General features: G+C 33.8%; 2 protein-coding genes across 2 annotated transcripts; one reads left to right on the forward strand and one right to left on the reverse strand.

The window, feature by feature from the left end:
* Positions 1 to 6: 6 nt before the first annotated feature.
* LOC21384737 (probable pectinesterase/pectinesterase inhibitor 60) lies at positions 7 to 2,449 on the reverse strand (the record flags this gene model as incomplete). Its single annotated transcript, XM_010092995.2, has 2 exons — positions 1,413 to 2,449; positions 7 to 47 (listed from the first exon to the last, which is right to left on the reverse strand). Coding segments are annotated over exons 1-2 (996 nt in total), but the record flags the coding sequence as incomplete, so codon positions are not given.
* A 5,122-nt stretch (positions 2,450 to 7,571) lies between these two features.
* On the forward strand, positions 7,572 to 11,344 carry LOC21384738 (endoglucanase 4). The gene is made up of 7 exons (XM_024162292.1): positions 7,572 to 7,697; positions 8,855 to 9,262; positions 9,393 to 9,512; positions 9,865 to 10,062; positions 10,152 to 10,263; positions 10,585 to 10,748; positions 11,018 to 11,344. The coding sequence occupies exons 1-7, from the start codon at positions 7,650 to 7,652 to the stop codon at positions 11,342 to 11,344; spliced, it is 1,377 nt and encodes a 458-aa protein (XP_024018060.1). The 5' UTR covers positions 7,572 to 7,649.
* The last annotated feature ends 1,348 nt before the right edge of the window (positions 11,345 to 12,692 follow it).

Genomic DNA, 12,692 nt, shown 5'->3' on the forward strand with positions numbered 1-12,692 from the left:
GTTTTGGAATGTGATGCCACGAGCAATGAAACGAAGCCCGTCTATGCCTAATTTCGACCCAAAAAAATAAAAATGACACATATTTTAGAAACTTAGCTAATAAAAAGAACAGTAACATTACCATTAGGGTTTTAATCATATTTTCAATCCCGAATTATAGCACGTCAAATCTAATTTTGGTTCATCATGGATATTTTAAAACGTCTAAAACCGAGTCTTCCATTATGAAATTGCCCAAAATAAGTTCTTCCATTCATACACTTATCATATAAATTTTATTGAAATCTTAACAAGAAAATGCAGGCGAAGATGTACTTTTGTTTAATAGTAGGATTGATAGAATGATATCCTAATATAAACCATTTAACAGTTTAAGGACTCATTTTGAAACGTTATAAAAATTAGAGACCAGAATGAAATTTATGTAGCTATGATTTCAAGACCGAAAATGATTTAACCTTTACAGCTATCTATTCTTAGACTTACAGATTAGTGTTACGCTGGAGTGTTGTAGGGCATGTTCCTTTATCTAAAAAACTCAAAAAAAAAACAACTTAAGTTTCAACTTTATTCAAGTTCACGTTCTTTTAAATTTCAACTTTATTCAATTTTATTCAACTTTATTCAAGTTCTAACTTCAACTCAAGTTATAACTCAAATTCAATTCAAAAATTACACTCAAGTTATACTCCAAAAGAACAATCCCCAAGTTTTCCCTTTAACTTGAGTTCAGAAACTTATAAAAATTAGAGACCAGAATGAAATTTATGTAGCTATGATTTCAAGACCGAAAATGATTTAACCTTTACGGCTATCTATTCTTAGACTTACAGATTAGTGTTACGCTGGAGTGTTGTAGTTTTTCATGAATTTTTTTTTTTAACGTTAAAAAATGAGTATATGTAATGATGGTGAATTTGCGTCATTAGCAATAAAAGTCGTTTTCTCAAAATATAAGCTAGAAGTACTTTTTTAAAAACAAAAAAAAAAAAAAAAAATTTTCAATTAGATAGCAAGTTACAGTCCAAAAGAACAACCCCATAGTTTTTCATGAATTTTTTTTTTTAACGTTAAAAAATGAGTATATGTAATGATGGTGAATTTGCGTCATTAGCAATAAAAGTCGTTTTCTCAAAATATAAGCTAGAAGTACTTTTTTAAAAACCAAAAAAAAAAAAAAAGAATTTCAATTAGATAGTGCGTAAATATCTTATGGGGTTTAGCAGATTCACGTGACAAAATGTGAGCTTCACACCAAAGGCAAGTATGTCTAATGTTTTTTTCCGCCTGATTAAAAAGTGCTTTCATAGCGCTACAAAAAGTTAGGCACAATTGTTAACAATACAGCACTAACGTAAAAACATAGAGAGAGAAAGAGAGAGAAGAAAAGAGGAGAGAGAAAGATCAAGTACCGGCGGTTGCAGAGCTGTATGTGGTGTAACCTGCCTTGACACTCCGACCGCTGGTGATGATCGTGTATCTCAAGCCATCGCCGACGAGCATGATATTTCTATTACCAACTCCAACCTCAATATTCTCCCTATAAACACCTCTCTTAACGTGAATCACAAATCTGCTATGGATTCTCCTCCTCGCCGCCCTGTTTATCGCCTCTTGGACCGACCGGAAATGCCCCGAACCGTCTTTCGCCACCACGAGGTTCGCTTTTATCCCCGGCGACTCCAACATCCGCCGTTCCCTGTTCGAAACCCAACTTGGAAAATCACGATCGTGATCAGTTTCATTATAATTAATAGCTTCTTGGTTTTCCAAGAGCTTTGCGTTTACAGCCAAGCTGTTGCAGAGGAGCTCGGACACATTGTAACCGCAAGCAACGGGCGTTATGAACTCCGAAACATTGAGCTCCGAAGACCCCGTTTGACACGTGTCTATGTTGGTGAGGGCGGTGCTGAGCCATGTCTGGGCATCGAAGTCCGTGCACGATCTCTTGTGGGGCCCGCCGAGGCCGGAGAGCGTCCGGTTGAGTTGGAGGACGGTGCCGTCGTAGAGCTTCAAGCAGTCCCTCCATGCAGCTTTCTCGTGGGGCTTGTTCTCGCAGCTAGACTCCAATTGTGACGCGTGTCCTCTGGCTTCTAGCGCTCTCTCCATGGCCACTTGGATCAGCATTTTTCGGAATTCCAATCGCCGTCTCGGCGCCGCCGCGAACCGGCGGGATATGTAGTAGTTGCATGGCCCGGGGTGTGGAGTTTGGCTGCACCACCGGCTAATGGTGTGGTCATGGTGGCGATGGTGATGATCATGATGACGGTGATGATGACTTATTGATAGGGCCGTTGGGGTGATCAAAGAGAGAATGAATAGTACTAGGAATGTTGCCACAAATAAATAGATATTTTTCATGGCCATATTTGTGAATGATTCATAAGGGTGACCATATCTTATAAGGGGGTATAACTATAATATGACCTGAAGGAAATGAATATTGGAAGGGTTGATGGGTTGGCCCTATTGTGATATATTGACATTGTTTTAAAAAGGACCAAGTTTAAATATGAAAGCAAAATGTAATAAGATTGCCAAACAAGTAACCCCAAGTTGGATCAATCAGCACTTAATATGGTTTACAAAGGATTGACAATGTCTTTCTTTGCGTAAAGACTTTCTAATACGTACAGCGCGGAATGATCTAATGATTCAAAGAGACAATATATTATTTTGGAGAAATTTAAACCATATTAATGTAGTGGTTCTTAACGAATTGTACTTTCAGTGGGATGAATTTGCATACCTTTCCGATTTACCATGGTGTGATTATAACTAATAATCAGACCGTACGCTGATTAATATATATATATATATTATTTTTTTTTGCTGTGTATATATATATATTTTATTTAATTATAAATGCACACAAATAATCCTCAGTTGGGTCGGTGCAATTTGTGGGAAGTAAAAGTGTAAAACCATTTCCCACGCATATTATGAATATTGTGCAGCAAGGGAAAATGTCAATAATTCTGAAAGCTTGACTTTGTTATGTACCAATTGCTTAATATATAATATATAGTTCGGGCACTAAAACGAACTGCCTGTATGTAATAATGTTATTGGTAGTAAATGTTGTTTTCTTCACACAAAAAATAAATGTACAATAAGCAAATATATTGAGCAGAAAATACTAAATATTATAACATATAATTGTATATATATTCCGTACGCTTGTGAAGTACAACCCTAATATTTATACAATTTTGTTGAGTAAATTGCTATCTTGTAAATTCAAAGAAACAGTATAGTACCTTGAAAGAAAGAAGTGGTCAGAATTACATATATTACTCAATGTCCAACTAGTGCCCCTTGAAGTTAGGTGTCAACATGTGCTTTCTAGTTTGCACAGTAAGCAAACCGTTCCTTTTACAGTTCAACCATATGTATAAAAAAAAAAAAAAGCGCAAATCTTTTACCAAATGACTTTGTTAATTTTAATTTTGCTTTTCAATTGCAGTTGATCTTTTATAGGTCTCATTCATTTAACTGATTTGAGTTTAGAATTCGAGTTTTATTACAGTAAAAAGCTATCAGAAATAGTCACATTTAATTTTTTTCCTACAGTAAAAAACTCACATAAAATCATATCTCAACTCGAATCAACGAACTAGTAAAAAGCTATCAGAAACAGTCACATTTAATTTTTTTGCTACAGTAAAAAACTCACATAAAATCATATCTCAACTCGAATCAACGAACTAAACAGACCCGTAATTAATTGTGTTAATCAATGAGTACTTTGACCTGCATTAACCTTAATCATTGAGAAGGTATGCGGATAACCAAATTTTCTTTAGAAGGGAAAAAAGTGGCTCTTCAATTATATTTAAAGATAAAGCTTCGGAGAAGTCAACATATAGGAAAAGAGAGAAAGATGACTGTCATATAACATACTTAACATCAACCTAACATTTGATGGTAGTTATACATTGACTTGTCCTTAACAACTTTTTTAATGAATTTCCAACGAAATTCTCGTCGCTTTTAGTCAAAAGAAGTTAAATAAAAATTTTAAAAACATCTGATTATTTTGGTCATGCAAAATGGCAAAAGGCTAAAAATTCCCACATACGGGTTCTAATAGAATTCCTACCCGCCGAACCCACTAGTACAAAGTCAGGCCGGGATACAACATTGCATTTTCTAAGTTCTAACAAATGCGTAGAATAACATTCTTTGATCCAAATTCATTAATGCCCTACAATATTTGCGGCCAATATGCTATCATAATTTCGAGTCAATAAGCTATACTAAATTTAGTCATTGATATAATTACTTTGTTAGACTTCTAATTTCATTACTGGAGTTATAAATTGACTAGCACTAAACAATGTGCCTATTGGATCGAGAAGCTTTTTCTATTAGACTTCTGTGTATGGTTAATTCTTGTTGAATCCACGTCTCTTTTGACTCGTGCTTGTATGTGTATGGTAATTTGTATTGTGGTTGAATACTTGTAAGAAAAGTATATACTGCTCTAATTTGCTATAATGTGTTTATTCATGTTACCTTAGAATTATGTTATGTGTTGGACTATATTTTTTGAATGTTACGCTAAAATAAAGTGTTACACACACATACACTTTAATCACATGAACATAAAGAAAAAGAAAATTTACCCATGCATGGCGGCTCTGGTTGTCAATTTTAAGACACTTTGAGCTCGTTTGTTTCACGCGATTAAACTAATAGTTTTGATTCTGCTATAATATTTTTTTCTCATAAAAAATTTAAATTTTAAATATTATAATTAAGAATCACTGATTTAAACGCATAAACGAAACGAGCCCTTTAAAATTATGAATTGCGACCGTGCTAATTGCTTTATTAATGATTTCACGATGTATTGCTTTATTGATTACAGAATATTTGAATTTGTTGTTTAATTGTTTCTCAATAGGCCCCGTTCACTTTGCTGATTCGAGTTTAGAATTCAAATTTTTCTACAGTAAAAAGCTCTCACAAACAATCACATCTAACTTTTTTGCTACAATAAAAAGCTCTCACATAAAATCACATCTCAACTCGAATCAGCGAAGTAAACGGGACCATGTGTATTGCTTTCTTAATATTCGTTCCGTTTGTATATATTAAAAAAAAGGTATAAAACCTATCAAATTATTGTCCTCTCTCCCCCTTTTTTGAGTGAATATATATTATTGTCCTTTTGGATGTACCATATTTCTGTTCGGAATACAAGCAATCATTGTAGACAGCAATTCTTGCACGGGACTTTTGCGGGCGAATTTCTTATGTAATAGCTTTCCAACCTTCTTTCATTTCCGGTTTAATTTGCAACTCAGAATTATGTTTGGGCTGGATGAACATAACGGTTACAATTTTATAAACTCCCTTCTCTTTCTTTCTTTCTTTCTCTTTTGCTTTTTGTTTGTGTTTTTTTTTTTTTTTTTTTTTTTTTTTTTTGGAAAAAAAGGCCCTTTGAATCCCTTGAATCTTGGAAACGATAACAACGTACTTTCCCTTTAACTCCATCTGAGCCAAACGGTAAAGAAAACATGTCTGATCTTGATTTTAGGGAGACGACACGTGCCTGTCATGATTGATGACTCAACAAATTAGATTAAAGAAAAATCATGAATTGATAATCCAAAAAAGAATATGTGCATATATTTTCTTTTTTTCTTGAATGTTTTCCCCCTTCTGAACCAATTTTTGTCTTATTTTGTTTCAGGATTATCATTTACAAAGTGAGAATTTTTTTCTTTTTTTTTTTTTTTGCCTGAAAGATAAAGTATTTAAAAGAAGCCTAAAAAGAAATAAATTCAAAAATGGGGAAGAAACAAAGAAAAAAAAGAGAAGAAAATGAAAGAGGAAAAATAAGGCAATTAAAAACGTTTCAATTCTCAAACCCCTATACGGCTACGGTGCTTACATATCACACCAAATTCGTCACTGACAAAAACTCATGAAAGACCCAAAAAAAAGAAAAAAAAAAGGTATAAAAGAACATTCAAGATATACAAAACGATACTTCTGAGCCTTTAATTAGGGCTAGATGCCTCTCCTGAAAGGGTATCTTCCTTGCATCTCCAAAAGTTCCAGCAGAATTATTTTTTTACTGTCATTAGTTCTTTCTTTTATATTTTTTATAGAACTTGCTAGTATTAATATTTATAAGCAGGAGGCCGCTATATGAGAAACTAGTTATGGCCACAGGCCAAATAACTATGGATTGTGCTCAGTAGCCAAAAAAAGTAAAATAAAAAAAAAAAAATCTGCTCTAGTTATATTTTAAAAAGAAAAAAAAAATTGGAGTATGAGATTTGAACATTACACCAAAAGGTACAATTATTATGTGAATTTACCTTTAGATTATACTTGAGGTAAACTAATGAGTTCGGATATGACTGAACTCTATAGAAGAGTTATCTATCGGAACAATACGCTTATTGATTTATTAACAAGTAAATTTACGCCAAGGGTACTAGTAATGTGTCAGGAGAAATTGGTACAAGAAGCTGCTGTGGATACACTTTTTGATAATGGAATCTGCGGACATGAACCAATGAAAGACGGTCATAAACCAAGAGTTATTATTGTTTTTATATGTTTAACTAGGCTCTTATTAGTTATTATTTGCTAATTTGATGCTTAAAATAGTAAGTAATAATCCAACATCAAAGTAGGAAAAGAAAAGGTTCTAAAAATTTCTTAAAATCCAACATAATATTTAAAAAAATTTGCTATATTTTTAAATTTATTATTTAAACTTTGCTATTTCGTGGTCCTCTCTTAACTATGTATTACTTTTGTAATTTAGAAATCTTCTCTCTGATCAAACAATACAGCCCCATTCAACCAATCGAGCCCGTTTTCATTTGAAATAACGCAACTTACACCATAAAATTCGTCATACATGCATACGTAGAAATATGAACTTTATATCTATCATCTAATATTGAAAATTAATCCACATATATACACATATATACATACATAACATTCTAGTCGCAAACATACGTAAAAGAATTGCTCTATATATTTTTCAAAGGAGAGTACAACGGAAATACAAAGTATATGACTCTTTTTTATTTTTTATTTTTTATTTTTTTCTTCGGCAAAGTACAAAGTATTAACTCAAATACAATGAAACTACACCAACGTAGTTGATCACCACCTTACACGGATGCACCGCAAACGCCTCCTCTCATTTCTGCGCTAGCGGATACCACTCCCTAATTCTTCTCCTCTTTCCTTTTAGGAAAATCTGCCACTACTTTTCATTTCCTTAGTAGACCAGAATCCATTTATCCTTTAAGCTTTTAAATCCCCAAGTGAATGGAAATCCAAGTCTTACACTTAACTGATCTTTTCTTATCATCTATATATATATATCCATTGTTCAGGCCTCATTTTTCTTTCATTCATATTCATATTACGTGGAGTCGCAAGACACATTAAATCGACTGCTATATATACACGAGAGAAACAAGAGAAAAAAAAGAGATTGATTGATAATCATAATGGGTGCTGTACTACAAACTTTGGTGGCGTTAGTAGGGATGAAGATCATGGTAATGACTGTGGGGGTGGATTCACACGATTATGGGAATGCGTTGTCAAAGAGCATTTTGTTCTTTGAAGGCCAGAGGTCAGGGAAGTTACCCTCCTCACAAAGAATGACATGGAGAAAGGATTCTGCGCTTCGCGACGGTTTCGAAATCGGTGTAAGCTTTCTTTCTTAATTTCCATTATTGTTCGAAATAATGCTATATATATCTTTATATCCTTCTTTTTTTTTTTTTTTTGCTAGTCAGTCAAGAAAAAGTTCCTCATTTCTACACACACAAAAAAAAAAGTTTGTCATTTTTTTTTAATACAAAAACGTTTGTCATTTTATTCCTAGAAAGAATAATTTTTTTTGATAATATAAATGTTCATCATGTATTACGTGCATATATTATATGCTAGTGATAAAGGTTCCCTAGTTGCTTTTGTGTTCGATTTTTGTTGTTTTCCTTTGTCAATATTCTTTTATATTTTAAGGCGTAGGATGGCAATAAGAGGACGATGGTTTGTCCCTTTATTGAATCATATGAATTCTGAGCGTACGCATGGCTTTCGTTGTAAGGTCTCGATTAGTGGCTTTTCGTATGGCTTAGAATTAATAACAAATTTTGGGGCACGAAATTCATTGCCTATATATGGAGCCTTAAAGGGAATTGGTCGCGTGATTGGTTAATTATTTTCGCTCTCTTTATGAAAATTAAACGAGACGTCTCTTAATATTTGGTAAATATATCCTCACCCAATACCTCAACGGTCGCTCGTATTAATTTTATTCTTTTCCCCTTATTTTATGACTACTGGTAATTTAACCTTGAAATGCAAAAAGCGACAAAGGAAAAGGGAAAAAAAAATTTAAGTACTTTCTCAAAATCATTGACTGTTTTGTGCCATTGATTCTTTTTTTTTTTTTTTCTTTTGAGGTAGTGCCATTAAATTATTAGTAGGGTTTTTTAGGGGAAAATTATTAGGGTCTTGTATTTACAATTCTGCATGATTCTGATATGATACAATGTTTACGAAAGTCAGTTATTGCATTTTTAATTTTCCACTAAGAGTAATTAAAAGCCTCGGAGTACGTACGTACTACTTAATTAAGACCTCAACTTTTAAAAGTTGGTGCAGATAATTTTGGCTAAGCTAAATCTGTGACTAGGAGCACACATTGTCATTGGATTATTATTTTTTTATTTTTTATTTTTTATTTATTTTTTAGTGTTACTATCCCGTAAATCATGTAGAATACTCATTAATTGAAGTCTTTTTTTTTTTTTTTAAACGAGCTATAAAATTTTATTCAGTCAAATATGCTGTGCAGGTTGATTTGTTAGGTGGTTACTATGACGCGGGAGACAACGTAAAGTTCAACTTTCCCATGGCATTTTCCACAACAATGTTGGCTTGGAGTGTCATAGAGTTCGCCAAGTCCATGGACTCCGACCTCCCACATGCACTTGGCGCGATCCGATGGGCCACCGACTACTTTCTCAAGGCGACGAGCGTCCCCGGCTTTGTGTTTGCCCAAGTTGGCGAGCCTTACGGCGACCACGCGTGCTGGGAGAGGCCTGAGGACATGGACACCCCAAGAACTGTCTACGCAGTCAGCAAGCAGTTCCCTGGCTCGGAGGTCTCCGCTGAGATTGCGGCGGCTCTCGCAGCTTCTTCCATGGCGTTTCGGTTCAGTGATAGGGAATACTCCGCCAGGCTTCTCAAGAGAGCCAGAATGGTATGTCAAAAGAATATACTATGCCTTGCTGATCACGTAACATATAATGTTGATGATGTTATGGAACTCTTTTTTTTGTTTTTTTTGTTTTTCCTGATAAGCATGATGTTATGGAACTTGGTTGGTGTAGAGTATTGATTTTGTTGCTTGGAATAGGTTTTTGTGTTTTGCAGATAAGTACCGGGGATCATATAATGACAGTCTTGGACCATGGGTGTGCCCATTTTATTGTGATTTCAACGGCTACCAGGTATATATGTATATAGTTCAATATGTCAAGTGGTACTTTACTGAGTATATATACAAGATTTATAGTGGGTCACGCTTAATAATATAACTACATCCATCTTTAGCCGTTGTAAAATTCTACTAATTAAACAATGAAAGATTATAAGCGAAATTACACAGCTCACGCCTCTCAAACTTCGTGTTTATTCTAGTACTAGTATAGTTAAGGCATAAAATACCCGAATTAAAAATTCGATCCATGCACTAACTCTACGTTAGGTCAATCTCATGAATCATTTTATTTTATTGTGATTCCATTGGTTTCAAGATCCTAATAATTAAGAAGCCAAGAAATTTATTAATGGTTTATATAGGATGAATTGCTTTGGGGAGCAGCATGGTTGTTCAAGGCAACAAAGGATTCTTACTATTGGAGTTATGTCATGAACAACATACACAATTTGGACCAAATTGGTGTGAAAAATATAGATGGTCTCCTATCACTCGGCGGTGGCTTTGCTGAGTTTGGCTGGGATTCAAAGCACGCAGGTGTAAACGTACTCGTTTCCAAGGTAATTAAACACATGTTTTTTCTAAGAAAAATTAAAGAACTCGGGAAAAAAGGGGCTAGGCTAATCCAAGATTTCCTACTTGTCACTAGCAGTTTGCTTTGTCAAGCCTCTCTACTTCTGCTTCCTTCATTTCCAATGCGGACAAGTTTGTATGTTCTATTTTGCCCGAATCACCAACCAAATCAGTGTCATATTCACCAGGTATCCGTCCTTTTTGCTTGAGAAAATTACTGAGACAAATACTCCTTAAAGTGCATGAGTTTAGATTTTCACATCTTATTCTTAATTAATACTTTTTTGACTAATATAACTATTTGACTAAAAATAGTATTAAACAATAGTCAAGAATAAAATTCAGACCCATATACTCTAAGAGGTATTTATCTCATTTTCTTATTTTTCTTTTTCTCTGATAATCATAGTGATATATATATATATATATGCCACAAAGACTAGTCAGTAATATATGTATGCTTTGTTGGTTCTTTTTTTCCAATGTCATTCGTAAATTGAACAAATCAGGTGGGCTTTTATTTAAACCGGGAGGAAGTAACATGCAGCATGCGACAGCCTTGTCGTTTCTTCTACTTGTGTACTCTCGCTATTTGAATCAAGCAAACAGAGTGGTCCAATGTGGAAATGTTGTGGCCAATTCGGCTAGGCTAGTTCAGGTTGCAAGAAGTCAGGTAATCTATCTAAGCTTTAAATGACTTGGCCAAATCATAGCAGAAAAGCAAGATTTTTCTCCTCAAATAAATAAATTTTAGAATAAATATTAGTTTACCGATCCATTTCAAAAACTTAAATTGTTAAGAAATGGGCCGACTCGACGTGATTTAAATTTTTAAGTGAATAATGAGTGTAATTACGTAAGTTTAATTTGAGGCCTCCTACTCTGACAGAATGGTAGTTTACCAACGCGAATAACATTGATCACTAATTGGATCAATTGCAGGTGGATTACATACTGGGAACAAATCCATTAAAAATGTCATATATGGTGGGGTATGGGAAAAACTTTCCTCAGAGAATACATCACCGCGGTTCATCTCTACCCTCAATAGATCAACACCAAGCACGCATAGAATGCAAGGGAGGAAGCTTATATTTCAATAGCAATAATCCAAATCACAATTTGCTAATTGGAGCTGTCGTTGGAGGGCCTGATATCAAGGATTGTTACTCTGATTCTCGATCTGATTTTGTACAATCCGAGCCTACCACTTCCATCAATGCACCTCTTGTGGGCGTCTTGGCTTACTTCAAATCACACCCATACTGAAATATAGCTGAAAAAAAAAAGAAAAAATGGAATTAACTGTAATAATCTTTGAATAATTTATTGCAAAAATTTAAAAAGTATAGCAGTCTTCTTTTTCCTTTTAAATTAAATGACATGTCACATTAATGTAAAGTGATATAGTTTAACAATTCACGACGTGTCGTTTATCTTACATTTTTTTTATAATTTCCCATAGAAAGGTTGCCTCTTTAAAGTTTGGCAGCGACGGGTAGCTTAATAGGCGTTTTTCATTGTTCTAGTGGACTCATTAGACATTTACTTCGAAAAACATGTTGTTCACTGAACGAAATTTATTTTTTTCGAAAAACTTGTTGTCCTGTCTTTATAAACAACAAATCCGTCACCTTCAAGAAAAGCATGACGCTGTTTGATTATATTGACGGTCTGTCATTTTCTGTTGCCAGGCTTGAGAAGCACGTTGTTTCTTTAAAGTTTGTTGTCGTTTAACTAAAGCTAAGCTACACTTTGGGGTTGTTCGCTTGCCCCCAAAAATTGAAAAAAGACCACTCGAGTAAAGAACATAGGCTAAGTCTTTTGTTCAGTAAGGACCGCTGCAGTGAAGACTCAAGTTTACACTTGAGAAAAGCAGTAATTCTTGAGTGCAGCCGTACCCCCTTAATTCAAGTTCAGCCGCAATTATTAACAAAAATTACTTTCCCTTATTTTAATAATAAATTCTAAACAAAAATAATTATCTCTCCTTAATTTTTAACTATTCACAGCTCAAGTTTAGGTGTACCAAACACATACTCAAATTAAATTCTCAATTAAAAAATTAATTCAAATATGCACATTTAAACACAAACTCAAATTGCATCTTTAATTCAAGTTATAACTCAAATTCAACTCAAGATCTACACTCAAGTCACTAATAACTCAAAAATACAACTGAACAAGTACTTAGTTTATAGTGCGTTTTTTTTTTTTTTTTTTTTTTTTTTTTTTTTTTTTTTTTTTTTCTAAAATTGTGGTGCGTTTTCATTGTTGCTGAGAAATTAGAGATTTAGATTTGAAAAACCACATTTCATTTTATTGCATACAAAATGTCGTTCATAAATGAAAGACGTCGTCCTGCTGTTTGAATTTTGTATCTGCTTATTGGGTTTGAAGTTGTCCAATGTTTGCAAAACGACAAGTTGCAGCAATGTAAGTTGCGCTAATTGTTATCTTTTTAAACTTTGTTGTCGTTTTCAGATCAAACGACCCGTGTTTTTTGAAACTTAGTCCTCATTTAATTTGAGTTTTTTTATAGTTAAAAACTCTCATAAAAATTACATTTAATTTTTTTACTATAATTAAAAATTTTCACATAAAATTATATCTCAAT

Source organism: Morus notabilis, unplaced genomic scaffold (assembly GCF_000414095.1).
Source record: "Morus notabilis unplaced genomic scaffold, ASM41409v2 Scaffold994, whole genome shotgun sequence".
In the NCBI taxonomy this organism is placed as follows: domain Eukaryota; kingdom Viridiplantae; phylum Streptophyta; class Magnoliopsida; order Rosales; family Moraceae; genus Morus; species Morus notabilis.

What these genes read in the sequence shown, in the direction of transcription:
- LOC21384738 (XM_024162292.1), top strand. Translation starts at nt 7,650, where the DNA reads ATGACATGGAGAAAGGATTCTGCGCTTCGCGACGGTTTCGAAATCGGT. An exon ending in GTGATTTCAACGGCTACCAG is followed by an intron (nt 9,513 to 9,864) that starts GTATATATGTAT and finishes TGGTTTATATAG; the next exon opens with GATGAATTGCTTTGGGGAGC. An exon ending in ATCAGTGTCATATTCACCAG is followed by an intron (nt 10,264 to 10,584) that starts GTATCCGTCCTT and finishes TGAACAAATCAG; the next exon opens with GTGGGCTTTTATTTAAACCG.